Here is a 27,908-nt window from a genome sequence, read left to right as displayed (position 1 = left end):
GCCCTGAGCAATTTGTATTCCGATCTCAATGTCGTCCACTTCCATGGCAATTTTTTTCCACCTCCTCTTCCAGTCTCCCCCAGGAGCCTGTGTGTGGATGTGGCTGTTAGCATCAGAGGTTGCAGATCTACCCCACCTCACCCCAAATCCCCCTTTACCTGCTATGAGGTAAGACAGGCGGCATTAAAGTGGGGGATGGGCTGAGTAAATGTCCAGGTGTGCAGATGCCTCAAGTGTGCTGCTGAGATTCCTTCCATCTGGCCTGCTACTCCCTGGACATCAAGCCAAGATGACCTTATTGATTTTTGTTTCCTTTGAGATAGGGTCTCACTATGTAGCTATGGCTATTTTGGAGTTTACTGACCAGTGTGGCCTCAAGCTTTGGAGATCTGAGTGCTTCTGCTTCCCAAGTGCTGGGATTAAAGGTGTGCACTGGCTGAAGATGATGATGATGACTCTTATTCAGTCTTTCTATGAGCAGCCCCAACAACTACCATGAAGTGGGAAAGATGCTTTGCTGGGAGTGCCTCATAGTCTAAACCATCCACTTCAGAGAATTTGCCTCATCCAGATATTGCTCAGTATGGAACCTGACAAAAGCCTAAGTTTGAAGCAGTTAGGCTAGGGCAAATGCCCTAAAGTGCTGTCAAACTCCAATTTCCACAGGCATCGCATCCCAAAGGGCAGTAGCCCAAAACTACATGCTTAACACACGGCTGCCCAATACATACCAGACGGAAGTGAGGGAAATGATTTGAACAAAAAGCCAAGAGAGAGACAGAGCTGGCTCAGCAGTAAGAGCACCTGCTCCTCTCCCAGAGGACCTGGATTCAGTTCCCAGTACCCACATGGTGGCTCACAACTGTCCATATCCCCTGCTCTAAAAAGTTACATATGATACACGGAAACTTACAAAGGTAGAATAAATACACATATAAATTTTACAAAAGAGAAGTGAAGACAGGCATTCAGTATAGAGTATCACTTTCCAAAACCCCCTTAGCTTGATGGTCTCTACTGAGGGTTTGTGGCCAAGATTAACCTTGGCTTGTGCCACCACTACCACCAAGAGGGAGCACTGAGGACAGGCCTCAGATGCTTTTCCCATTAAAATATTAAAGTTTTCATTACATTTATTTGTGTGTGCATGCACGCGGGCGTGTGTGTGTGTGTGTGTGTGTGTGTGTGTGTGTGTGTGTGTAGGCAAGTGGGAAGTCAGAGGATAATTTGTTGGCATTAGCAGAATCTCCTACTATGGTTCCCAGAAATCAAACTCAGCTCATCAGGCTTAGAGGCAGGAGGCTTTCTTTGTCTGCCAAGATATTTCACTAGACTGCCTTCTTAGTTTCATACTCTGGAAATGACTGTGGGCATAGGATGACAAAGGGTGTCCCTCAATGCAGCTCCGGGCTCCTTGCTTTCCTCCGTCCTTAGGACACAGCCACTCAGGGTTACTAGACAAGTATTTATTCTTGTACAAGATCTTGTGCTAAACTTGGTGCTCTTGGTGGGCCCAAAGACCCTACTCCAACAGAGCTGTCAAATGAGAAAGGCAGCCATAGGGCCCAATTGTAACTCACCACTATCATATACCCACTTCCGCCATTGTCGAGGGGAGCAGGGCCAGGCCCAGGGAAGGATGCAGAACATGGCCCCTGCTTTCACCAAGGGTATATCTGGGCAAGTCTTGTAGCGTCTGGCTTGGGGCGCAGAGGAAGAACAGGCCTCATGGCCACCGGTCCCCCAGATGACACTTTTCCTCCATCTGCTCCCCACGTTCCTCCTCAGGGAACTGGAAGCTGCAAGCATCCTCAGCTGACAACTGCACCTCCACGAATGGCGGGGTCTCTGTAGTAAAACTATGGTAAGTGAGGGGCCTGAGACACATTTTCCCCTTCCCTGGGACACAACTGACCTCGGGGACACATGTGTTGCCTCCTCAGCTGCCATATGTGCAGGCCGAGCTGGACTGTGGTTAGGAAGAAAATGCATGCAGCCATGACCAGGAAGATGACAGTCAAATGGCCATATTGCTCAGTGGGCAGTGGCTCCGGGATGCACACAGCATCATGGGTCTTGTTCCCAGGGAACATGGTGAGAAATCCAAACTGAGAACAGCTGGGACACAGACAGACATTGTCAGGATTGGTTACCAAAGCGACCACACTAGAAGGACTGCTGTCCTCTAAGCCATTTGGGAGATGAATGGGGGTTCTTTGGTGGTCACTACAAGGGAGGGATAGGGGAGGCTTTCTCAGAATGGGCCTAGGCTACTCATCCAGGACTTACTTGGTCCAAAGTCTGCAGTGACCGTCACGACCTGCGGAGAAGGTGCCCATAGCACAGTCAACACACTGGAAGCCAAACACAATATCCCCTGTGGATAGACAGACTATTAGGGCCACTGAAGTTAATGAAGAAGGAGTCAGACAAGGGTCTATCTATTCACCAGGTCTAGGGCCTGAATAAGCTATTGCTTACCATGTGTGCCTATTCTAGAACTGGCATGATACATTGGTCCCTATGAAGACGGACAGGATTGGTGGTAAGACCTGACCATAGTCAGAATAATAGTCTGAGAGCAGACCAGCACCTACAGCCTCTCACAAACATCCCTGAGAAGACATCAGCACCCTCATGATGGAGAAGTCCAGCCTAAGAAGAAGGGCTCGGGTACCCAGAGACCACTTGACCCACCTATCCCTTCTAGAGTCTAGGATGTAGGTCTTTGCCTACCTAAAAGATGCACCCATGAGAGCTCTATCTGCAAACATTCTTACATGTCTACACATGCTCACTGGGTATATCAGCTTGGCCCTAGGTCCAACTCATGATTGTCTTGTGGCTTTTATCAGTCTCCTAGGAACATACCTTGAGACTCCACCCTCTGGCCTGGTTGGCAGGGGTAGTGCTTGCAGATCTTGCACTGAGGGTCTCCACAGTGGTACTCAGGTGTGACACATATGCACCTTTCTTTTGGACAGTCCTCCTTGCCTGGACAAGAATAAGAGCCTCAGCCATTAGACAGAGCCCCTTCTCCAGAGCTTCTACTGATCCTTCAAGTATTTAGGGTGCTATGGCTCCATTCTCAATCAACCCCAATTGCAAGACCCTAAGCTTTGTCTAGTTCAGTGTTCCATTTCAGTTGGCTGACAGCTAGTATACATACCTCCCACTGCTCTAAAGTTGTGGTTTCGTAAGTTACATTGGATGTGGGAGTCACATGGGGCTTCCTATGGGCCCTGGGCCCATGCTGCCCCATTCTCACCCCATATCGTCCCTCAAGGGACTAGAACAACCTCATCAGCTGCCTTCACTGATATCCACATCTCTATCACAGAGACATGGGGCTTCAGAGCTGCCCCATTCTATACCAGAAGTGTGGCAAGGTGAAGTGCTGAGATATTTTTCTTTGGTCCACAGACTGTCCTATACCTACAATTGTAAGTCGCAGTCAGTGGACAAACCAGAGGAAATGTTGAGACTCCAACCCAGACAAAGAGTAGCTTCAGTGATGGCTAAGGTTTGATCCACCTAACAGATGGTCCTCTTTCATCTTGGATCCCAGATCCTTCTTGAGGGAAAAGTTTCCAGCCTCTTTTGCCTCTGCTCCCACATTCCGAGAGGAAGTTGTCCCTCTACCTCCTTCTCAGAGCTCCAGACTCAAAAGTTTACCTACCAACTCACATGTGCCCTGTGCCCAGCCTCCTTATATGAGTGTAGGGAAGGGTGCTGCTGTACATCCTGACTCCCACTCTCCTCCTTGCCTTACCTGGAGCATACAGGCTGCAGCAGCGAGTGTTGTTGCCAGTTCCATTCTGGACCCTGCCAGGGCCACAGCTAGGCTCCTCAACTACACTCGGCTGACCTAGGTCCAGCACACAGATCAGCGAGACTCCATACAGCATGGCCCATGCCCCCATAGTGCTTCTCCCGAGTCTTCTGTTAGCTGATTTCAGGAGTTCCCGCTCCAACTTGCCTTGTCTCTGCCTCTGCCTCTGCCTCTGTCCCCACCCCTCAGACTGGGCTTCAGGCCAGCTCCACCTCCAGCTTCCGGCAGACATCTGAGGTGTTTGTAAAGGCCTTCTGTGAAGTGTAGAGCAAAGCTATCACCTTTCTGGACATCTCCTAAACCCCTACAAGCCTCTTCCAACTCCAGCATACTCGCCCTGGCTAGGCTACAGAGGAAAAGGATGCCCATTCACACGTGCCACTGCTGCCACCTGTGGGCACCCCTTATTGTTGTATAAAACTACCCCCTTTCCCCTTCTGCCCCAGGAAGTTCCTCTAAGCCTGGGAAACTAGGAGAGCCAGTGAGAGGAGTCCAGAGCACACACCATGCCTCTCTAAGAAGGTCATCATAAAGTAGGTATTCCTAGCAAGCACATGAAGCCATGGGCAGTGTGGCTTGCCCAGGTCTAGCCTTGGCAGTTCCAGCTTGGTTCTCTTGGCTCTCCCTGGAGCCACTTTTGTTCACCTCCTCACACAATTTTAGACAACAAGAAAGGAGTCCCAGATACAGGTGAGCCTCATTTTCTTGAACGTGGCCAGCATGGCTCTGACAGGCCTTGCCCTTCTCTTCCATTCCCTCTGCCTGGCTAGATTACATCCCTAAACTCAGGGTTACCTAGCCACCAAGGTCTTTTCTCTTATTTGGCCATTTCCTCCTCCTGAGGCTGACTACCAAGGTTCAGCTATCAAAGTATTGAAGTCCAGCAATCAAAAACCCCCTTTGGTTCAACTAATTAACACGCCCAATTAAAATATACCACTGCATCCTAATCTATTCTAACACAGGCCTCCCCTTTTTCTCTTCTTAAAAATTACATGTGAAGCCGGGCATGGAGGCGCATGCCTTTAAACCCAGCACTTGGGAGTCAGAGGCAGGCGGATTTCTAAGTTCAAAGCCAGCCTGGTCTACAAAATGAGTTCCAGGACAGCCAGGGCTATACAGAGAAACTCTTTCTCAAAAAACAAACAAACAAACAAACAAAAATTACATGTGAAAGGTCATTTGCTGCTGTTTTTGTGCCTGAGTCAGAAAACAACCACTTTAATTTTTCTTCTCTGCTTAATAAAGAATCTCTCTGTGAAAACAGGTGTTTGTATGTAGTTTTTGCCTAATCTAGGGTCTGAAAGAGAACCAATGCTGTGCTAGGTGTCTCCTAACAGTTTCTTCATGTGGCCACTGACGGGTTCTGGAACCCTGCCTCTATCAGGTATCCTCTCTGTTGTACTCAGCCTTACTTCCCACATCTTCCAGTTGAATAACCACAGGGAAACATAGTGAGGACTTTTGGGAGGACTGAGGGTGAATTTGGACATCTCAGGATATAACTGTGGTGTAACTTTAATTTTTTCACCCTTACTTTTAATGATGGTGCTTAAATGCGTTACCTTCCCTTGTAGCCCACCACCCACCAGACATAGTGGAAAAGAAAGAAAGGACACAGGGGAAGTGGATCTGTTTAGAAAGGTTCTTTGGAGCAACTCCTGTCTGTGTTGTCTGGAAATCGGCAGTTCAGTTCATAGGTTAGCAGGCAGTGGCAGCTAGATCTACTCGCAAACACTTCACAGATACACCAGTTCAGTAGAGTCAGGTTAGCAACAGCGGTGACATGCCCTAGCAGAGACAGCCAGGCCAGCAAGGACTAACAGAAACACTAGAAGTTCTCAGCTCTGTCTCTCTCAGGGAAGCAAAGATCAGTGAAGACTCAAGACATATGAGCATTGTACAGCTAGCTGTATCAGCAAGCCAAGCTCTCTCCATCACTCGGTGGAGTCCTATTTTTATTCCCTCCAAATATCATGTGTCCTCCACGTGCTGAAGCAAAGCATGCCTGTAATTAGCAAAGAATCCTTCATCACCTGTCCTTTCATGTGCTTGCTTTAGCAGAACATCCTCTCTCCTGTGTCTGCTTCAGTGAAACATTCCTTCAAGAGTCTGCCTTAGCTTTTCACACCTGTGTCCACTTTAATGAAACATTCCTTCAACGTGTTTGCCCCAGCAAAACACCATCCAACCGCCTTTCCAAAGAACCCTTAAGTTTCCTCTTCACTATGGTTGTGTTCACAGATGGGGGGTGTGGAGACCATTGTGATTGTGATAGACCCGGGAAACCTGGTCTGACACCCTTTTAAACGGCAGTTGGAGGAGGCTAAGGAAGTAAAAAAGTTGAAGTTGCCAGCTAACTATGCAACCCCTTTTGTTCTCTGGTGTCAGGTGTGTAAGCTTCTTGAGGGGCAGCCCGGGTCTCTGCAGGGTATTGAGGGGGCTCTGGGTATTCTACTCTAGGTTTACCTCAGCAGAACCTCTTTTATTATTTTTTATATGTATATGCATTGGTATTTTACCTGCACGTATGTCTGTGCAAGGATGTTAGATCTGGAAGTTACAGATAGTTGTGAGTGGGTGCTGGAAATTGAGCCTTGGTCCTCTAGAAGAGTCGTCAGTGCTCTTAATCACTGAGCTATCTCTACAGCCCCCCAGAACCTCTTCTTTGAGAAACTTATGCAGTTCCTGGCCAAGGAGGTGAGTCTGGTTACAAGGACAGAAGGAAAGCCACATGCTTTGACTCTACATAAAGGTGCCGAGGGCCCCAGTACAGGGGAATGCCAGGGCCAGGAAGCGGGAGTGGGTGGGTTGAGGAGCAGGGCAGGGGGAGGGTATAGGGGACTTTCGGGATAGCATTTGAAATGTAAATGAAGAAAATATCTAATAAAAATTGTTTTAAAAATAAATTAAAAAATTTTTAAAGATTACAAATTTTATCTACCAAAATTAAGTAAACATAGAACAAATTTCAAAAAAATTATATATTATTCCTTATAATTTAAAAAAATTCAAGGGATGCTCATTTTGGTAGCACTTGTACAAAAATTGGGACATTACAAAAATTAGCACCGTCCCTGTGCAAGGATGACACAAAAATCCATGAGGCACTCCATATTTGGGGCTGAACACTTTTTTTTTTTTTTTTTTTTTTTTTTTTTGAGACAGGGTTTCTCTGTGTAGCCCTGGCTGTCCTGGAACTCACTCTGTAGAGCAGGCTGGCCTCGAACTCAGAAATCCACCTGCCTCTGCCTCCCAAGTGCTGGGATTAAAGGCGTGCACCACCACTGCCCAGCGTGGTGCACACTTTTAATTACAGCAGAAGGCTGTTGGATTTAATCTCAGGAGGCAGAGGCAGGTGTATTTCTAAATTTGAGGCTAGCCTGGTCTATATGGTGAGATAGTTCCAAGACAGTCAAAGTTACGAAGAGGGTCCTGTCTCAAACAAACAAACAAAAACTTAAGAGGTCAGCCAGAACCATGTCTTAATAGTATTGCCTTAACCCTAGAGTGCAATGTGTGCACATGGTATGTCCTACCAACCATGATATCCTCACACTGGGGATCCCTGTTCTCTAGGCAAGACATGCAATGTACTTTAGAGGTGTCCCATTGGAGTTTGGGCATTGGTGTCGTGTTCTAGCTCAGCCGTGGGCAAAGTCCTCTTGATATAGACTTGCAAGGCAACTCAGATTCTGAAGTGCAGACTGTTAATTAGCTCAATGGCTTCCAGGAGATACAGTGCTCCTGTACTAACCACACAAGGACCACAAAGATCAAAAGATACAGGTTCTATACCTGAGGAGATGTTTTCAGGCTGATGACATCAGCAAATGTCAGCACCTATGTCAGACTTCCTGTCCCACCCACTTCTAGGTACCTACTGCCAGCGACTACTACCAAGAACAAGCAGCTTCCAAAACTGGATGGTGGGCAGAGTTATTTTTATCTACTCACTGTTATCTCCTTTATTTTATGAGCAGCTCCCTGTGTTTCCTTGTGGTTTGTTTCACAGGATTCAGTGAACATGTTCCAAGCAGCAGAGGGTCCTGGCAGTTCGACCCTGTGGGGAATTCCCAGACTGACATGGGGCCTCAGTAAAGGGAGTTTTTGAGATAAGGTGGGGGTATAGAGAATGTACTTTGGGACAGCACCAGAATGAAAAGAAAGTAAACCCAGGCATAGATATTGGGTGTTCAATTCGGGAAGAGGTTCAGCAGCCCAAAAATGAGGCAGCTGGAAGACTGGAGGCCTGAGCTCAATAGGAGGAGGCATAGGTGTGATCTGCCTAGTGTGGAGGTGACATTTCTTCCCTACAATCCCTAACCTTCCAAACCTCACAGCATTCTTCTTCCAACCCTCTCCAGCTTCCTGTTGGCCTCTGTAGGCATGGACTTCCTTATGGGCTGGAGGTTGCCGATTGGTCTTTTACTCCACCCCCAGACTTAAGGTGTGGTTGTACACAGGCACCCAACGAAGGGCATTTAGTAGTTCAGTGGGTGTTTCCTTTGGCTGGGGGCTGCTGAATGCAGAAGTGGTGGCTTAAGTTCATCATATCTGGCCACAGGTAGGCCAAGTAAAAAAAGATGGGGAGGTTGACCAAATGTTCCTATAACATCAGGTCAGTGACCTCCAGTGGCAAGAGGCAGGAAACAGCCATCTTTACATCTTCTTATGCTTCCTCTGCCTCAAAGTACAGCTGACACAGCACAGCACTCCTACACACCCCACCAGGATGTCTAGTGACTTTTTTTGGTTTTTGTTTTGGTGCTCATTTGTTTGTTTTGAGACAGGGTCTCACTATGTAGTCCTGGCCAACCTGAAACTCACTATGTGGATCAGGCTGGTCTCCAGCTCACAGATCCAACTGCCTCTGTCTTCCCAGTATTGGGATTAAATGTATGTGCCACCACATTTGGCCATATAGTGACTCTTTTTTAAAATTACATATTTATTATTAATTTTATGTGCATTGGTGTTGTCTGTGTGTATCTCTGAGGCTGTTGGCTCCTTTGCAGCTGGAGTTACAGATAGTGGTGAGCTGCCATGTGGGTGCTGGGAATTGAACCAGGGTCCCCTGGAAGAGCAACAAGTGCTCTTAATTGCTGAGCCATATTTCCAGCCCTACATCTAGTTGACTCTTAACATGTACTACATGACACCAATCTTTGCCCTTTTGGCTTCTGGTTTTATTTGATTATGCATAACTGTTGTTGTGGGTTGGTTCTAATGCTATTTGTGTTAATTTGATTCTCAAAATCCCACAGGACCCTGCACATCTACACTGAGGGTCCCTGCCCCCAGTTGGCTCCGATTAGGAAATAAAGTTGCCAGTGGCCAATGGCTTGGCAGGGAGACAGAGGTGGGACTCTTAGGATTCCAGAGCAAGAAATGCAGAGGAAAGAGGAAGAGGGGATTCAGCCATGACAAGGGTGTAGGAGACAGACCACACAGGGAAGGTACAGGAGGGAGAGATGGCCAAAATGTACATGCAAAGGGAAAAGTGGTCCCAGGAGGGCTGCCCAGAAGGGTTCAGAGCAGCAAAGACAAATTTAGTAAGTATTACCTCGGAATATCAGAGGGACTGTGTTAACCATGTGGAGGTTCAAGAGTGACCCAGCCATTGTGGTAGTTAAGGCATATTAAAATACAAAGGTTGAGGGCTAGAGAGATGGATCAGCAGCTAATAGCACTAACTGCTCTTCCAGAAGTCCTGCGTTCAAATCCTAGCAACCACATGGTGGCTCACAACCATCTGTAAAGGGATCTGATGCCCTCTTCTAGTTGTCTGAAGACAGCTACTGTATACTCATATACATAAAATAAATAAAATCTTTTAAAAAAAAATACAAAGGTTGTGTGTGTGTGTGTTTCACTCACTCATGAATCCAAAACATTTGAGCAGGCATCGAGGAGGAGCATACCCGCCAGACGCATAGAGCAGATTTAACAATTTACTGCTACAAACTAGAACTTTAATTTTTTCAAATCTTATTTTTAATGATGATTCTCTAACACTTTAACCTCTCTTTAAGCCCACCACCCACCAGAGGTAGTGAAAAAGAAAGAATATGGGGGAAGTGGACCTGTTTAGACAGGTTCTTTGCAGTAACTCCCGTCTGTTGTCTGGAAGCCGGCAGTTCAGTTCACAGGTCAGCAGCGGCAGCTCAATTCACTTGCAAACACTTCATGGATACACCAGCAGTCCAGTTTGGTAGAGTTGCCACAGCAAACAAGAATAAGCAGCAGTGGCACTACCTAGCAGAGACAGCCAGGCCTCAGCCTTGGCACAAATCAGCAGGAGAGACCTGGAGGGACACCAGGAGAAGTTCTTGGCTGTGTCTCTCAGTGAAGCAAAGATAAGTAAAGATGCGAGATCTACAAGCAGTGCACAGCTAGCTGTACCAGCAAGCCAGGCTCAGCCTCAGTCACTGTCCATCCAAATCTATTTATACTCCCTCCAAACATCACGGGTCTTACCTCAGCAAGTGCGTCTGTCTCTGTTGACATCATTCTACCAATCAGCCTGAGAGGCAAGAAACTGCAGCACACCACCAGAAGTTTTTTGGCGCTTTTCTCTCTACGGAGTCCCAACAAATGGAGCTCAAATACACAATATGAAGCTGACCAACACATGCCTATTGTTAGTGAAGAATTCTTCATCATGTGTCCTGTCATGGGCTTGCTTTAGCAGAACATCCTTTCTCCTGTGTCTGCTTCAGCTAAACATTCCTTCATGAGTTTGCCTTAGTTTTTCACCTGTGTCCACTTCAGCTAAATGTTCCTTCACATGTTTGCCCAGCAAAACCCCATACAACTGACTTTCCAAAGAACCTTTAAGTTTCCACTTCACATAACCACTTGTCTACTTCCACAAGTAGCTTGGAACCTTCTGCCTTTAATTCATTGAGTTTCAGAGTGCCTATATTTCTTGGGAAACACTGTAATTCCCAGAATCTGTTCCTAGAACCCATTTTTAGTAGAGGGAGCAATGATCTGGGTCCTCAGGACTATTTTATATAAAGTATCTGTGTTTGTGTCAAAGAACATTTGTTTCTAGAGAATAAATGATCTCAGGACAGATGAGACTTGGCTCAAGTAGTAGCCTTCTGTTTTCTAACACAGTTGGCTGATTGGCTGCTACATGGAGTCATGGCCATAGATTCAATTTCCAGAGATTCCTAAGGTAGTATCTAGTCAGTCCCCAAGGACTGTAGCTGATCTTTGCTATATTGTGGGTTATTCTTTTGCCCAACCTTTATCCCCACCCCCACCCCACAGTTTCACTCATTATTGGAAGAAAGAAGGATGGGGGAGAGATAGAGAGCTCGGAATTTAATTTCTTTCTCTTGTTTCTTCTTTGAGCACTACTACTAACTACTAACTCCCTGACCAACCAACAACCAACAACCCCACCTCTCAGGGTTCTAGCATTTATATACCCTCTGAAAAGTTCTCAGAATTCCAAATGTCACACAATTGCAGAAACTATCTGTAGCTGGCAAACCATGCCTCTGCTAGAGCACCAGGCAAATGAAGGTCAGTTGCTGCTGACAGTTCAAAGCAGCCCCATATCCCTACACCTGGGATTAAAACAAAAACACATTCTTATATTTCTGTGCTTTTAAAAGAGACCAGAATTCTAGAATTCTCAAAACTGTTATACATTTCCCACTTCTGTTTTAAGCCATTAATTGTGCTGTGTGTAGTAGGAAGTTATAAACAGAGACATTTTCATTGAAATGCTTTTTGAGTTGGTGGCCAAGGTTTTCAAGAGACCTCTCCTGTTCCTTCTACAGGAGGAGCTTTGCCTATGTTGTAGTAGCAGCTGAGCAGTCCTATCACCTGCATTAAATTGCATTTCCTTTTTTTAAAAAAGATTTATTTAAGCCGGGTGTGGTGGCGCGCACCTTTAATCCCAGCACTCAGGAGGCAGAGGCAGGCGGATTTCTGAGTTCGAGGCCAGCCTGGTCTACAAAGTGAGTTCCAGGACAGCCAGAGCTATACAGAGAAACCCGGTCTCGAAAAACAAACAAACAAAGATTTATTTATTATATACAAGTACACTGTAGCTATCTTCAGACACACCAGAAGAGGGCATCAGATCTCATTACAGATGGTTTTGAGCCACCCTGTGCTGGGCTTTGAACTCAGGACCTCAGGAAGAGCAGTGAGTGCTCTTAACCGCTGCGTCATCTCTCCAGCCCATGCATTTCCCTCTAACATAGGTCATAATTTCAATTTTTTCTTTGAAATTTCATGTATAAATTATAATTCCTAGCTGCTCAATGAATCCTTGGGAAGTCAGCCCACTCCTTCCCAAGATCACCCCTACTATCCCTGATGGCAAAGGACCATAAACTTCAGTAGTTATTTAATAACATTGAGTTTTGGGGAATAGAGTAAGATGTTTACCTGTGGCCAAGACTAGATCCCTGCTGCCTGCAGTGCATTAAATATACAATCTCTAGGTTTTTAGTCTGCATGTCACTCCTTAGCTGAAAAGGCTTGTAATTTTTATGGTGGGGTCTATAACTAGGCCCCAAAGGCTGTTTCCTGATGGTAATAAATTACTTTGAATTAGGTAGGCCCCAAAGGCAGTTTCCTGATAGTAATAAATTACCTTGAATATCTCTTTTGGACCTACACTCACTGGTCTAATAGCCACCCTTGCCACATTGCCTGCACGTCCCCAGATGCCTAGGCCTTCTTTCTGGTTCATTTTTAGAAAACCCATTGCCTGTAGAGATGCCTTGTTGACAATTTTGTTGTAATTGACCATATTTCCCACAATTAAAGAACCAGGCATTTTGAGATCTGAGATCTTTAGCAGCTTGGTCACAGTCTCTGCAAATGACCATATTTACTGCAATTGAAACACCAGCATAAACTGGGCAGTGATGGCGCACGCCTTTAATCCCAGCATTCAGGAGGCAGAAACAGGCAGATTTCTGAGTCTATGGAGTAAGTTCCAGAATAGCCAGGGCTCTACAGAGAAATCCTGTCTCAAATAACAACAAAACAAAACAAGGAAAGGAAATGAGGTAGATTCCACCCCACCCTACCCCAACTTTGTCCCACACTTTAAAAACCACTAGTGACATTGTTCTATAATTCATCAAATCAGAGTACTGCCCTTCACCCAGCAACTTGACAATATTCATTGTCAATATTCATTCTCCTTGCTCTATTCCACTCTTCAAAGTTCTCAGCTCTTCCCCTCCACCATGTTAACCATTGCACCTGTGGACCCACCCCTAGTAGAGCCGTTACCAATCCCTTCCAGTCTTGGGGAATATTTCTATTTTTAGCAGTCCATCTATTTAGAATTTGTTTCACATTAGGGTGACTGTTTCTCAAATGGAAAGCCTCTTTAAACTGCCTTAGATCTATCATTTCTATAGGACACCATCCTATCTTATCATAACCTTGCTCATAACACCATTAGGAGGCATATGCTGTGTGACTACTGGGAAAGCTGATGGTGATCTTTTAACCCCGGGCCACTCCTCTCCCACCCTGGTAGCTTGGTTGGTTCAAGATTAACTCTTTCTCTTTACATGGCTGTGTCATCAGACTGTCCTCCCCCTTTTTTGGGCTTTTCTCTGACCCAAGGCCTCTAGCACAGTTTCTTTTCCTCTTTTCTCCTGCGGGAAACTCCTGTTCTCTTGCTCAGTCACCAGGACTGAGTCCTTGTGTTCTCTCTTTTCTGGTGCTCTTTACTTCCCAAGTGCTTCCATCTCTGCCCACAACCTCTCCAGGTGCAATGCCAACTCTGCAACCCTTTCAGAAACAGAGCAGAGCGAACCCTTCTGTTTCCCCTATTTCAGCCATTTTGTTTGTTTGTTTGTTTGTTTGTTTCTCAGGCCCCTCCATTGTCACCCAAAAAATTTCCAATTGTTCAGTCATTCTTCTAACCTTTTTTTGGAAAAAGAATATATGAAGAAAAAGAAAAAATATTAAAATTCCCTCTGGGGGCAAAGCAGGGATATTCCAGTGGTAGCATCTGCAATAAACTTTTTGCTGACATCTTAAAAAATAAAAAAATCCACTCCTTTATCCCCTGCCATTTTCTTTTTGTTGTTGTTGTTGTGTTTTTTTGAGACAGGGTTTCTCTGTATAGCCCTGGCTGTCCTGAAATTCACTCTGTAGACCAGGCTGGCTTTGAACTCAGAAATCCGCCTGCCCCTGCCTCCCAAGTGCTGGGATTAAAGGCATGCGCCACCACTGCCTGGCATCTCCTGCCATTTTCTTGACAGTATTTAAAATCAGATTTCCTGTTTTAACCCTTAACTTTTTTCTTTTTCTTTCTTTCTTTTTTTTTTTTTTTTGTTTTTTTTTTTGTTTTTTTGTTTTGTTTTGTTTTTTCGAGACAGGGTTTCTCCGTATAGCCCTGGCTGTCCTGGAACTCACTCTGTAGACCAGGCTGGCCTGAACTCAGAAATCCACCTGCCTCTGCCTCCCAAGTGCTGGGATGAAAGGTGTGCACCACCACTGCCCAGCTAACCCTTAGCTTTCAAGCCCCACGTTTATTTGCCACTTGTTGCTCGTCTATTCTACTTTGGGGGTTCTTCTTTCCCACCCTTTATTCCCCATTTTCATTCTATCACTAGATAAGAGAGAAAGAAGGATAGAGGGGAAGAGAGATAAGAGATCTTTGAATCTAACCCCCCCCCCCCAAGGAGGACCACCAACCCTGCCTCCCTGGGCTCTAGAAGGGCATTTATACCGTCTGAGAAGTTCCCAAAATTCTTAACATCACACAATCACAGAAACTATCTGCAGCTGTCAAAACCATGTTTCCGCTAGAGCACAAGGCACATCACAGTCAGCTGCTTCAGACAGTCTGAAGCAGCCCCATAATCCTACACCTGGCCTTAAAATAAAAACACATTTCTTATATTTCCTGTGTGCTTTTTATTTTGTTTTGTTTTAAGGGTTTTGTTGTTGTTTTTAAGATTTAATTTTATGTATGTAAGTACACTGTGGCTGTCTTCAGACACACCAGAAGAGGGCATCAGATCTCATTACAGATGGTTATGAGCCACCATGTGGCTGCAATTGAATTCAGGACCTCTGGAAGAGCAGCCATCTTAATCGCTGAGCCATCTTTCCAGCCCCTATTCTGTGTATGTGTGTGTGTGTGTGTGTGTGTGTGTGTGTGTGTGTGTGTGTGTGTGTGGTTTGTTTGTTTGTTTTTAAAGAAACCAAAATTCCAAAATTCTCAAAACTGTTGCTACAAAGGACCATCAAACCCTTCTCACCATTCATGTGGCTGGAGAGAAAGGATAACTCTGGTTAGCTGCCTGAGCCACAGGGGTGAAAGAAACACCACATTTCATGAACCCCTCTGATGACCTCGGTACTTAGGCTCTGTTTGCCAGGACTTTCCATTTAGCTAAGACTCTTAGGTCCACTTAGAGCAGTGTTTCTTAACCTGTGTGTTGCAACCCTTTAGGCAAACCTCTATCTCAATAATATTTGCATTATGATTCACAACAGTAGCAAAACTATTGTTATCAAGAGGCAAAAAAAACAGTTTCATGGTTTGGGATCACCACAACATGTGAAACTGTATTAAAGGGTCACAGCATTAGGAAGGTTGAGAACCCCTGCCTTAGAGTAAGACTCTGGACTGCTCATCGAGTTGCCAGTTGGCTCCCCAGGTACTTTCCCCTTGGCATTTCAGGTCTCTGAATTCCATACCCGTACTCAAACTGGAGTACATGTGACCAAGTGTAGGTCTCTGAGTGGACCTTCATTTTGGCCCCAAACCCTCCCCCACCAGAAGAGGATGCCACCTCAGCCCTAGTGCCAGTCACAGACTCACAGTTGCTAGCATGTTTATTAGGAGTACCACCAGGCAGGTAGTATGCATAGCATACATAGGAGAGCCCAGAGCCAGCCCAGCACCTAGAACGGTGTGGAGGGTACTGGCAGGCATCAGGATATGGGTTGTCCGTGCCCCATAAAATCCACTCCTGTAGTATTGCTCAGATCTTGGCTAGAGTAAAGTGTGTGTCTGTCTGTTCCTCCTGGATCGGGGTCCTGAAGCTGTTTCCCCCTATGAGAAGCACAGAAGGAAAGAGCAGTGAGGAGCTATGTCTCATCGTGAAGGAGGTAGGCTTTACTGAGCCCAAAGTGATACTCACAACAAGGTTTGGGAGTGTTAGGCAATCTCCAAGCCTTCCGGAGCAGGTACAAGGCCAGCAGAACAGTTAAGGGAGCCAGCAGGCCCAGGCCTAGGCCTAGGAGAACAGCAAATGCAGGGCCTATGAGGAGAGGCCAACTGAGTAAACTCACTCACCCTCGAATTCTCTCCCTATCCTCCACTGGGCCAGTGTCCCTTACCCTCATGAGTCACCAAGGTAGGTGTAGAGGGCAACTCAGAAGTCCTGGGCCAGATTGTGGTGGATTGGACAGTGGTTGGCCTGAATGTAGGGCGCTGGGTCTCCCAGAGCAGTGTGGCCAGGAGGCTTCTGTCCTCACAGACTGCGTCCAAGCTGTTACTGGCTGGGTGGCGGGTCTGCTTTCCAGATAAGGTACAACTGTGGGGTGAGACAGTGTTGGAAGTTGCACTGAGCCATCTTCATTTCTGCCAAGAGTTCCACCCACAAGGCAGGTACCTATCTCTGCGTCTGTCTTCACCCTGTTTTCATCCCTGGCCTGCTCCTGGCTGGGGTTCTACCCTTTTAAACCCCCACCCCCACTTCTGTAGCCCCCTGGAGAAGAACTACAATGTGAGAACAAACATGTTTCTGGGCCTGGGCTAGGATCTCACATGCCCTTCTCAATCTGCAGGGGTCCCTTGCACAGTAGAGCCTGTGTTGGTGTTCATGATGTCAGATGTCAGATCCCCTAGCACATGGGTTTCTGCTCCCTTATCCAATCCATCACAGTCATCTAGATACCACCTCTTAAATGCCCAAACCCTTCTGGTTCCATTCCCTCCATACACCAAGCCCTCAGTGCCCTAGCCAGCCACAGTACTCACTTGGTCCAGGGCTTGCAGGCCTGGTTGTTGCCTGGAGAAAAGTGGCCAGGAGGGCAGGGAACACAGTCTGCAGCAAAGACATAAGTCAGCTTTCTGGTGTTATTAGGTAGGCCCTGGGTGCTGGTGGAGCCGAAAGGGAGAGTAATTGCTCATTCCCTAGTGCAAATAGATGCAAAGGTTGGCCTCTGCAAGTTCATTCTTTCCCACACGCTTCCGACTGGCACTGACCAGAAGGTTGACCCTGAATCCAAGTCTTGGCATGACCCACTGGAAGAGGGGCTTTCAGTTAAGAGTAGTTAGAGATGCTGGGGAAGTGACAATGTATAAAGTGGGAACAAGGCTCATTTATACCATTATCATGGTCCTTGATTCAAGAGCCCAGCATGCATGGATCCCATGGACAGACACGCACCTGCCTGGTATAGGGACAACCCCGAGGCTCACCAACTCCAAGCTTGTAGCCACTGTCCTGCCGAGGTTGGGTGCCTGGTCTACATTTGCAGACAGTATCCTGAGTAGGTGTGCAATTCTGCTTGAGTTCACTTCCACTTCCTAGGGAAGATAAGAGACTGTGAATGAAAGAAAAAAAAAAAAAGACTGTGAATGAGGCTTACCCAGCCCTGACCTATGGACAGGGCAAAATGGACTTGCTCCTTCTCAATGGCACAGGAGCAGAGCTGAAGCTGAAGTAATGTATGATAGCCTGCCTCCTGGCCTCTCCTCTAAGACCCTCTTCCTGGCTATTCTGTTCCTCCTGGTCAGATAGCCCTGGAGAAAGCTACTGAGTGAGCACAGGGTGGCTATGATCTCCCTTTTCCATCCTCCCCCAACTTGTCTCCAGCCTGAGTCAGAATCCTCAGATAACCCTACCACCTCCACACCTGGGCCTTACTCACCAGAACAGCTTGAGCAAGGCCACATGGTCAACATGTGTTCTACCCCCGTTCCACATGGCTCTGGTTGAACTTTCACCCCATAGGAAATGCGCTAGCTATTAAGGACCCCTTAGTGATCAGGATTCATTGTGGCTTTAAGTTAATTTTGCAATCATATAGGAAATATAGGCACCCATTGTTGTGGCTAGCCCCTTTCGGACTGGACAGTGAGAGTTAAGAGTAGGAAGGACTCACGATGGTTGCACTGTGTACACTGCTTGCAGGTATCATAATTGACAGCTTCATTGTAGAAGCCAGGTTCACATGGATGACATATAGTATCCCTGGTATGATCACAGCGGCTCACCATACCATTGCCTGTAGTGGAGCCCAGAAAGTTACACAAGTTAGCTAAGGCCTGGGACTGTGGATACACAGCACCGTGGCTCTCCCAGCACCAGCATCTGTCTGTGACATTGTCACATTTGTGACAATAATCTCTGACATTTACCCCCACATATTCTGTACCTGTGTCTCCATTGCCCCAAGAATCACCCCTCCCCCACCCAGCCACTACATCTCAAAGCCAGGCTACTCACCTGGCTGGCACTCACGACAGCACTTGTGACCACTGGGGTAGGTATGTTTAACACAGTTGAGCTTCCTTGCTGTAACTCCAAGTGTGAGTCCTAGGAGCAGAAGTGCTGTGGGCTGCTGAACCCACACATACATCCTTGTCTGCTTTCTGCCTTCACAGGAGTCTGGGGTTTTTCCTTGCAGGATGTGGCTATAAGAACTATGGAGGTGGGGCAAGAAGAGTAGGCGGACAGGCAAGAAGGTATGTGAACATGTTCCTGTGTATTTGGCACAGGCGTATGCAGAGTCCCATAATAAGCTAAGAAGTGCTTTGGGCCCCTGGGGAATGTGAAGAGAGGTGCAGATACCCAACATATGCACCCGAAGCACACAAAGAAACACACACGTGCACACAGGAATTAGAAAAAAAATTATTTTTAATTTTATTTGAGGGGGAAGGGTATATGTATGATAAGTATAATGCCAAGGAAGTCAGAAGAGCTAGAATTATAGGCAGTTGTGAACCACCATCACGAGTGCTGGAAACTGAACTTTGGTTCTCTGCAAGAACGCATACTCTTACCACTGGGCATGGCAGTACACTTCTTTAATGCCAGTACTTAGGAGACAGAAGCAGGCAGCTCTGCCCAATCTACATAGTTAAGTTTCAGGGCAGCCAGATTATTTAAGAGAGACTTTGTCTCAAAAACAAAAACACCCAAGAGAACAGTACAAGCTTAACTACTTAGCCATCTCTCCAGTGTCAATGGATTTATTCTGCCTCCTTTTTTATAATGCTAAGAGCCTAAGCTTTTTACTTGCTGGGCAGTGTTCGACCACTGAGCTAGATCCACAGCTCTCTTTATGTTTTCTTTTAACAGTTTCACTAAGTTGCCCAGGCTAACATTTGAACTTATTCTGTAGCCCATGCTTAGATTTTTAAAAAAGATTTATTTTTAACTCTGTGTGTGTGTGTTGGGAGGAGGGGATTTACATGTGGCCCTAGGAGGCCAGAAATGTCTGATCCCCCTAGAGCTAGATTATAGGCAGTTGTGAGCTGCATGGTGTTGATACTGAGGACCAAATTTGGGTTCTGGCAAGTGGTTTTACTCAGTGAACCATCTTGATGACCTTGTACTCCCCATCCTCCTGCCTCTACCTCCCAAATGCTGTGACTACAGGTGTGTGTCACTGAGCTCAACACGGGCCTTCTTTTCTTACATACAAACCACTGCACTGAAGGAGGAAATGAGTTAGCAGGGGGCAGTGCCTTTACTACACATTTAAGCTGTGATATGACATAATTATCAATTCCCAAACTAACTGTGGAAATTTACATGCTAGCTATGCATAGTGGTGCACACCTGTAATCCCAGTTTTCAGGAGACTAAGACATGATAACTGTGAATTCCATGCTAGTATGGGTTATATAGACAGACAGTCTGTTTAAAAATAAGTGCAGGGAATAGTTGTGCTACAGAATGAGGTATAGGACTGGGGCTGGAAATCCCCCACCTAAGATCACATGTGAAAACAGAAGTCCCCAGTCCTCTCATGGAAACACCTTACCTGGAAGGTCAGGGTGAGCTAGGGAATACATAGAAAAACCCAGAATGGGCCAAGTGGTTACAGAGACTGCCCTCCCCATGCTTCTGAGTACAGTGAAGGTTCTGGAGAGGAATCCTCAGGGAATCCTGGGCAACATTCTCTAGTCCTAGTGAGCAGGAAGGAAGACAGGTGGTCTCTCCTAAGGTCAGGTAGCTTAACAGTTAGCACTCCACCCCAAGGGGCCCCTCCTCCCCTTAGAACTCTGCTGTCCTTGGCTGTCACACTTGGTTAAATAGTTTAGCATCTGCACACAGGTGAACAGAGGTGCAGAGAAGCCTGGATGTGTCCTTCATTCCTAGAACTCCCTGCAGAGGATCTGTACAGGACAGCAGGTCCCTTCTGCTTGAAACTGCTTAACTGAGTAGTTTTCATGGTACTAGAAAGATCACTAGCAGTAGCTGGCCTTACTGTATCCACTGAGCTGGTGCCCCTAAAAACTGCAGGGAAGATAGCAATTCTAGGCCCCACTCATCCCTTCAGTTCAAGATAAGGGATCTAAAGCAACTCCCACAGGGTGCTGCCCCTTGAGTACCAGACGGGAAGTAATCAGAACCTCTGAAAGACCAGGTGCTACTATATAAGCTACCTGTCAGGTATCTAGCTGGCTTCTAAGGATGCACTGCACCTTCACCTGGAGACATGGTCCTGGATGCCATCTCTAGGCCAAGGCACGAGCAGAGCAGGATAGGGATGGTGGCCCAGTCTAAAAGTCTACTGAGAGAACCATACTCAAAAGCTGTGTGTCAGCCAGGCGTGGTGGCGCACGCAGCGCACGCCTTTAATCCCAGCACTCGGGAGGCAGAGGCAGGCAGATTTCTGAGTTTGAGGCCAGCCTGGTCTACAAAATGAGTTCCAGGACAGCCAGGGCTATACAGAGAAACCTTGTCTCGAAAAAAACAAAAACAAAACAAAAAAAAAAGATGTGTGTCCGACCACTCTGGGATACCCAGAGGCTGGGATCTGCTGAAACCTTCCTGTCCACATTATCATTCTGAGTTCTCAAGTCTCATCTTTGCCTAGGAATCAGCTCAGGTGCCACCACACTCTAGTGACTATGAGGTGCCATGCTTTGCACCCCACACACTTAACACAACACACAGAAGTAGCTTCCTGTGGGAAAACTGGGTCACACAGGTATCTAGAGGCCTGGGATAGTGATGAGGTATCAGCTGTCCTAACAGCTACTCTATCCCTTTTTAACATCAAGGCAGTGGACCTGAGTGCCAAAACAAACCTTCAAGAGCACTGGGCCAGAGACCTTGCCTAGCTCAGACTCTGCTGCTGCTCCCAAACTCAAGGCCCAACCTGATCCCGCATAACCTTTTCTCATGCATGAAATCCCATCGTACTCTTTCATGTCTGGCCTTTAGGTCCTATTTTCACTTCTATCATGAGGAATATCAATGTTTATTGAAAGCTACTAACCCCTTTAACCAGTATTCACCTCAAAAGTTTCTAGTGTAAACTACCTAGCCCACAGTGTTTCTTTTTCCTTTTTTTTCCCCATCTAAAGAATGACAATGTATTGTTGGGCAGTGGCAGTGCATGTCTTTAATCCCAGCACTTTAGAGGCAGAGGCAGGTAGATAACAGAGTTCCAGAATAGCCAGGGCTACATAAAGAAACCTTGTCTGGAAAAAAAAAGAAACAAAAAACAACAACAAGAAAGAAAGAAAGAAAGAAAGAAAGAAAGAAAGAAAGAAAGAAAGAAAGAAAGAAAGAAAGAAAGAGAGAGAGGAAGAGAGAGAGAAAGAGAGAGAGAAAGAGAAGGTGAGAGACAGAGAGAGACAGAGAAAATGTGAGAAAAAGGCAATTCTATTTTAAAATAATGATATGCTTTGTTTTTCAAAATAGGGTTTCTCTGTGTAGCAGAGATGTATGTTATGTCCTGGAACTAGCTCTGCAGACCAGGCTGGTCTCAAATTCAAGAGAGCTGCCTGCCTCTGCTTCCCGAGTGCTGTGACTAAGGTGTGTGGCACCACCACCCACTACTGCTAGCTAAAGTAATGATTCTTTTTTTTTTTTTTTTTTTTTTTTTTTTTTTTTTTTTATAAGGGGGTTTCTCTGTGTAACTCTGGCTGTCCTTGAACTCAGAAATCCACCTGCCTCTGCCTCCCAAGTGCTGGGATTAAAGGCGTGCGCCACCACTGCCCAGCTAAAGTAATGATTCTTGTGACAACAAGCATCTGCACTTTCTCACAGGGTAGTAGTCAGTGATTCTGCGAGTGTCTGAGGAGTTTGGGGAAGACTCCCATGGCCTACCAGACCTTACCAACAAGGCAGCACCTCCAGAACTGTGGGGCTGATCATTTCCAGAGAAATATGATCTAACTTTATCGTAATCTTTCAGTTTTCAAGGAAACTGCAAGAGTTGCATTATTTCCCACAGTGTGGTAAGCACACAGAGGGGCCCAGCCCAGAGCTCCTGACCCTGCAGCACCCTCACCTGAACCAACCATTCCAAGCAGTTCTCAGAAACAGAATGTAACAACTGAAAAGAGATTTGATCAAGCAAATGCAGCTCAGCTCATGACTGGTACAGAAGGGCTACTGCCTCAGACACATGCTGGAGAGGACACATAGCCTATTAAGCATATCTTTAATAAACCTGGGCCATGCCATGGCAGGAGCTAAGCCAGTGCATATGGACACAACAGAAGAAGGAAGGTTCTGGAACAGCACTTTCTTGGGGCCTATGGAAGCCTCCAGACACAGGGTAGATAGCATTTTAGACCCAATCTGGACCCAGTCATCCACAGGTCTCACTGGACCATAGCCTCCTCGAAGTGTGGGAAGGGTCAGACAGTACACTGACGACCTGGCCCCAGCTGAGGGGCATGCTCAGAACTCTTCATGCACATTGCGGGCATAGTCCATCAGCTTGCTGCCAGTGAAGAACTCACTGTACTTGAGGATCTCCTCAGGCTCCAGGTGGTGGTTCTGGTTCTCATCAGCAATGGCAATCATCTGTTTGGCTTCGTTGAGGGCATTATATTCATTCATGGGGTCCATGTAGTTCTGTGAGACCCAGGCACAAATCAGTGACCTAGCCCTGCTACAGTGTCAACAGAGGCCCTGCGCCCACAGCTGCCATACCTACATGCCAGCCCAAGGGTGACTTGAGAAGTGGGGCTAATATGTGTTTTCTTTTCTGGTCCCATAAGGGGACTTAAGAATCTCTTAACACAGGGCTGGGAATGTAGCTCTGTGATAGAACAATTGTTCAGCTTGGAGGCCCTGGGTTCCATCCTAAGCACTAACAAACAAATCCCCAGATGCCTTCCACAGACAACAGGTTTCATAGGACCTTTCCATCTCGTCAATCTGGACATTAATGCTGATGCCCATTGTCTCAGGTCATCATGTAGGCAAGCCCCCTTTCCTTTGGTACCGTGCTGTAGGATTAGCCCAGCCTCCAAACCCAGGGCCCTTCCTGGGACACAACAACATTCATAAGTTCCCTTGCTCACCTCTAGCTCCTCCATGGTCACAATCCCATCATGGTTAGAGTCAATCAGTTCCTCAAACTCCTTCTTCCTATCTTTCACCCAGTTGTCATCAATGTCTTGGCCTTGTTGGTTCTCAACAGTACCCACTGGCAGGGAGATGAACTCAGGCAGAGATAACTGCTTATCACCATTCTGATCTATAGATAAGTGGTTGAAGAGAGGTAGTGTTCAGCTGGGGCTTTACCTAAAACTCACTGAGTACCACCCAAGAACCTCCTTAGAAAACAAATAGGCCAGGCCCACCTACCCTGGGGCTTGGTATCCTCTTCCCATGCTCCCAGCCCATTGGTTACCCTCAGGCCTAAAACAGTGTCACAGTTCGGAAAGGTCTTACCCAAGTCCCGAAAGATCTCCTTGACCATGAACTTGAGCATGCCCCGGCTGTGCTCAGGGTGAAGGAATGAAAGGAACTCGTCCTCAGTCAACAGCAGGTCTGCAGGAGGATTGTCTGCCTGATACCATCGGTCTCTGAGGTTCCCAAGGACTTCCTGTGCTGCAAGAGGCACATCTGTGACTATCTAGGCATAATAGACACTTATGCAAACACTAATAAGGTTCCACAAGGTTTTGCTTGAACTTAAGAGGGTCGTCATTTACCGGCTCAAGACAAAGGGTACTAGGCTACCCAGAAGAGCCTGGTCCTTGGGAAGGGACACACAAACCCCCAGAGACTGCCCAACCTGCCATCCGTGCACACTCCAAGCTGTTTATTCCTCAGCAGAAATGGAAATTTCACTGAGACTGAGGTTGACTCATTCTTATTGACGTCTATAGGAACAAAGGTGTCACTTTTGTTCCTCTCTACATTTCTCATGTACAGTATCACTCAGAGAGCATAGAATACAGAAAACCCAGTTTCTAGAAATGACTGAGGTAGTGAGCTAAGCTTCCCATAAACTCCCCTTGTTCTGAACAATGGTTGCCTATGCATTCTCCAAGGTCTCCCATATTCCCAGGGCAGAAATAATCTTTCTCCATCTGGGACTCAACACAGTCAGCGACTAAGTTCTGGTGTCTAGGCTTCCCGGTGCTCAGCTCTAGGAACCTTAAGAATCCCTGCCTGCCTTCATGGTTTTACCCTATTGTCCTGAGTCTGTCTCTGGCCATATCCTGACTATAGCAGTTCCTCTATGACTCATCAGGTACCTGATCACCAGACAGACCAAGTGGCCTTCATGCACAGTATTTCTTGGGTTAACCTAACCTGAATAAGAGGGCTCATTTAAAGGATGATGGGGAATGGGATATATTGGCACAACCCTGTAGTTCCAGTGGCTTGGGAGACTGAAGCAGGTAGATCATTTGAATGAATGTCTCAAAAAGTAAAAATAAACAATAAAAATGTGATATAAAGTAGACTTCTCTATCAAGACTTCACCATGCACTGAGGGAGAACCACTAGCATTACACAAGAGAGACATAGGCCTCCCCTCCAGAATCCTACCAACTGCTCACATCTCCCCAATCAGAGGCCTTTCAATGTGCTGAGGTCAAGGATGTGCCTTGACTCTCACAGTCTAGTGCATTTAAACACATGAATCCAAGTAATGCTATGTGGGGAGGTTTTAGAAGTGAGGCCTTTTTGCAGAAAGTTTATCACTAGGGGCAGGCTTTGAGTATTTATAGTCTCACTTACTTCCAGGTCACGCTGTCTGCTTCATGCCTGGAGAGCAAGATGTCAACCATTATGGACTCTAACCCTTTGGTAAGCCCAAATAAAGTCCTTTCTGTACATTACCTTGGTCATGATTCTTTATCATAGCAACAGAAAAGAGACCAATAGAGAGGTTGGTACCAGACAAAAGAGTGTTGCTGTTGCTATTAAGAACCTGACCTGTTGGTTTGGGGAAGAATGTGGAAGATCTAGGAACTCTGGAATCAAAAGGGCTATTATAGTAGAAACCTGGGAGACAGTAGTACTAGAAGCAATGCTGACTGTGGAGGCTCTGCTAAAAAGGTTTCAGAGGGAAACAATTAGCAACTGGACTAGAGAGCATTCTAGTGATATTTTGGCAAATAATCTGGCTGCCTTTTTCCACTGTCCCAAGAACTTGCATGAGGCTAAATTTAAAAGTAATGAAATAGAAGCTGGAGAGACTTGGGTACCAAGAACACTGACTACTTCTCCAAAGAATTCAGGTTCAATTCTCAGCAACCATATGGCAGCTCACAATGTCTGTAACTCTACTTTAGGGAATCTGACATCCTCCTCTAGTTTCCTTGGATGCCAGAAATGCATGTGGTACATACATATACATGTAGGGAAAAAAACACACACACAGAGGGGGCAGGGAATGGACTTTCTTTGTAATTTCTTCAGTGGAGATTTTTAAGACTGTATAATACTAAATCTGTGGTATTGTTATTAATGTTTATACAGGTCTATAATAAAAAAAACAAGCAGGGAAGAAAAAAATATAAAGTGTACAGTTTGGAGAAAAGAAACTATATTAAGAAGCTTAATGTTATAACTAAGACATGTGCTGAAAAAGCTTGTATTTGTTAAGGAGATTAGTGTCATTAAAGAGAGGCCTAATTTGCACTGGAACAAAGGGAAGGATGCCCTCATGGCAAGATCCCATCCTGCTAAGCTTCTAATTTACAAAAGGAAAAGGCCTAAGGAATTTTCTGCTCCCAGAAAGAAAAACAAAAAACTGCTACTAACATGGTTCCCGGGAGAACCTCCCCAAGCTGTCAGCTCAACTTTGCAGTGTCCACCATGTGGTACTAGCTTTAGAAACATAAGAAATCCAAGGGTGCTGGGTGGTGATGGCGCACGCCTTTAATCCCAGCACTCGGGAGGCAGAGGCAGGCGGATTTCTNAGTTGGAGGCCAGCCTGGTCTACAAAGTAAGTTCCAGGACAGCCAGGGCTACACAGAGAAACCCTGTCTCAAAAAACCAAAAACACAAACAAACAAAAGAAATCCAAGGGGGAAGAGGCGATAGATTCCTCCGCTACAATCTAAAACTGATGCTGAGGCTAGGCAGCCCGTGGCAGGGAGGCCCTGTGTGAAGGCCCTGAGAGGCCACTGAGTGAAGGTATAAACATGAAGCTGGGTTGTGGGAGAAACCCTACGATGGTGAAGATGCCAGACTTGTGGTATACCTGCCAAGGAGAGCTGCCTACAAGCAGATGAACCAACCCAAGACAGACATGTATGCTAGAAGCAGCAAAGCAGAAGGGACAATGTCATCTAAGCCCTTTGGTATTGGACGCCGTGCTGTAGGATTTGGTGTCTGCCCTGCTGGGTTTCAGACTTACAAGACTTTGGTACTTTCTCACTATGCTTCCTTTTCTCCCTTTTAGAAGAGGAATTGTATATTCTGTGCCATTATATGTTGGAAGTATATAATTTGGTTTTTTAATTTTACTAAGCATTATGGACTTTCACACAGTGCTTATGTAAAGACTATGGGAGATAGACTGCTTTGCTTATAAAAATAGGATTCCTGTGAGATTACAACTGACTGTGTTCAGTCAGCCCAGAAAGGAATGTCTTTTGAGACAGCCTGTCACCCAAAAGTCTGTCTCACCTTGGGCACTGCAACAATCTTTTTTACTTCCAAGACCCTTATCTTACTCCTATAAAGGGCTACAGCCAGCTTTTCCCCCTGGCAGACCCTTCAGTTTCCCCCAGGAGAAAGACTGCATCTCATTGTGTGCGTTAATAGACATAGTATCAGAGCTGGAGAGATGGCTCAGTGCTTAAGAGTACGAGTTGCTCTTGAAGAGGTCCTGAGTTCAATTTCCAGCAACCACATGGTGGCTCACAACTATCTGTGATGGGATCTGATGCCCTCTTCTCTCTGATGTTCTCTTCTGGTATACAGCCATACATGCAGAGTACTCATATATAGATAGAATATATAAATAAATAAATCTTTAAAAATAAAAAATAAACAATAATATCTTCTGTTGAAGGTCAGATCCTGATCTTTTTCTGCCTTCTGTCAGTTTACTCTGCCTTGGAAATCTAAAAATGGGAAGCTGGGCATAGTGGTATATGCCTGTTCCCAGCACTAGGGAGGCCAAAGAAGGCTTTCTATGTGTTCAAGGCCAGCTAGGGCTTGAGAGGCCCTGTCTCAAAAAAACAAGCAAACAAAGACTATGGAGACTTTTGAAGTTGAACTAAAAGCATTTTGCACTACTGTCATAGGGGGTCTTTGAGAACCAGAGAAAATAAAGACAAAAAATGGGCCAAGCAGTGTCCCATTCTTAACAACCTGGGTATATATAAACTTAAACACATCTCTCCCAACCCCTCTTTGCTTAGTAAGCCTTTCTAGAGACCTTGAAGGAGTTCAAAATGTTTGTGAAACTTTGCTATATCCTGAGTACCACCCCATCCCACCCCTAAATCCAGGACATCTTTAGAATCTCATTCTAAGTTTGTGTGTGAATGTTAAAAAGTTTAGATTTAGCCGGGCGTGGTGGCGCACGCCTTTAATCCCAGCACTCGGGAGGCAGAGGCAGGCGGATTTCTGAGTTCGAGGCCAGCCTGGTCTACAGAGTG

General features: G+C 46.0%; 3 protein-coding genes, 1 long non-coding RNA gene and 1 other non-coding gene across 8 annotated transcripts in view; 2 read left to right on the top strand and 3 right to left on the bottom strand.

The window, feature by feature from the left end:
- Nucleotides 1-1,451: 1,451 nt before the first annotated feature.
- Tnfrsf18 (TNF receptor superfamily member 18) lies at nt 1,452-3,982 on the bottom strand. Of its 3 annotated transcripts, none has more exons than XM_021161331.1 (5): nt 3,773-3,982; nt 2,872-2,994; nt 2,290-2,377; nt 1,916-2,118; nt 1,452-1,848 (listed from the first exon to the last, which is right to left on the bottom strand). In XM_021161331.1, exons 1-5 carry the CDS (start codon nt 3,921-3,923, stop codon nt 1,727-1,729), a joined length of 687 nt encoding a protein of 228 aa, XP_021016990.1. In that variant the 5' UTR covers nt 3,924-3,982; the 3' UTR covers nt 1,452-1,726. The 3 variants fall into 3 exon arrangements, with proteins under 3 accessions (XP_021016990.1, XP_021016989.1, XP_029332329.1); XM_021161330.2 differs by having other exon boundaries at nt 1,518-1,859; XM_029476469.1 differs by lacking the exon at nt 2,872-2,994 and having other exon boundaries at nt 1,637-1,848; nt 3,773-3,963.
- A 2,115-nt stretch (nt 3,983-6,097) lies between these two features.
- Nucleotides 6,098-8,405, top strand: LOC110292177. The gene is made up of 3 exons (XR_002377682.1): nt 6,098-6,223; nt 6,483-6,532; nt 7,709-8,405. It is a non-coding gene; the product is annotated as an uncharacterized LOC110292177 (long non-coding RNA).
- LOC115030927 lies at nt 6,851-6,954 on the top strand. Its single transcript, XR_003836526.1, has one exon. It is a non-coding gene; the product is annotated as a U6 spliceosomal RNA (small nuclear RNA).
- A 7,253-nt stretch (nt 8,406-15,658) lies between the features above and the next one.
- Tnfrsf4 (TNF receptor superfamily member 4) lies at nt 15,659-20,698 on the bottom strand. The gene is made up of 7 exons (XM_021161443.2): nt 18,301-20,698; nt 17,957-18,079; nt 17,271-17,378; nt 16,827-16,893; nt 16,184-16,380; nt 15,985-16,104; nt 15,659-15,896 (listed from the first exon to the last, which is right to left on the bottom strand). Exons 1-7 carry the CDS (start codon nt 18,650-18,652, stop codon nt 15,826-15,828), a joined length of 1,038 nt encoding a protein of 345 aa, XP_021017102.2. The 5' UTR covers nt 18,653-20,698; the 3' UTR covers nt 15,659-15,825.
- Nucleotides 20,699-22,466: 1,768 nt separating this feature from the next.
- Sdf4 (stromal cell derived factor 4) overlaps nt 22,467-27,908 on the bottom strand; it is a 16,853-nt gene continuing 11,411 nt past the window's right edge. For both annotated transcript variants that reach the window (XM_021159775.2, XM_021159776.1), the window contains exons 5-7: nt 23,728-23,886; nt 23,355-23,530; nt 22,467-22,902 (exon numbers count right to left, since the gene is read on the bottom strand). In XM_021159775.2, coding sequence (XP_021015434.1) covers nt 22,726-22,902; nt 23,355-23,530; nt 23,728-23,886 — 512 coding nt within the window. In that variant the 3' untranslated portion in view covers nt 22,467-22,725. The remainder of the gene's footprint in view (nt 22,903-23,354; nt 23,531-23,727; nt 23,887-27,908) is intronic.

Source organism: Mus caroli, chromosome 4 (genome assembly GCF_900094665.2).
Source record: "Mus caroli chromosome 4, CAROLI_EIJ_v1.1, whole genome shotgun sequence".
In the NCBI taxonomy this organism is placed as follows: Eukaryota; Metazoa; Chordata; class Mammalia; order Rodentia; family Muridae; genus Mus; species Mus caroli.
Note: the sequence above shows the minus strand (reverse complement) of the source record. Positions and strands in the feature narration are given on the sequence as shown.

What these genes read in the sequence shown, in the direction of transcription:
- Tnfrsf18 (XM_021161330.2), bottom strand. Translation starts at nt 3,923, where the DNA reads ATGGGGGCATGGGCCATGCTGTATGGAGTCTCGCTGATCTGTGTGCTG. An exon ending in CTGCAGCCTGTATGCTCCAG is followed by an intron (nt 2,995 to 3,772) that starts GTAAGGCAAGGA and finishes ATTCTTGTCCAG; the next exon opens with GCAAGGAGGACTGTCCAAAA. An exon ending in GCAACACATGTGTCCCCGAG is followed by an intron (nt 1,860 to 1,915) that starts GTCAGTTGTGTC and finishes CACTTACCATAG; the next exon opens with TTTTACTACAGAGACCCCGC.
- Tnfrsf4 (XM_021161443.2), bottom strand. Translation starts at nt 18,652, where the DNA reads ATGTTGGGTATCTGCACCTCTCTTCACATTCCCCAGGGGCCCAAAGCA. An exon ending in TACCTTGGTGACTCATGAGG is followed by an intron (nt 16,105 to 16,183) that starts GTAAGGGACACT and finishes CTCTCCTCATAG; the next exon opens with GCCCTGCATTTGCTGTTCTC. An exon ending in TAACACTCCCAAACCTTGTT is followed by an intron (nt 15,897 to 15,984) that starts GTGAGTATCACT and finishes TGCTTCTCATAG; the next exon opens with GGGGAAACAGCTTCAGGACC.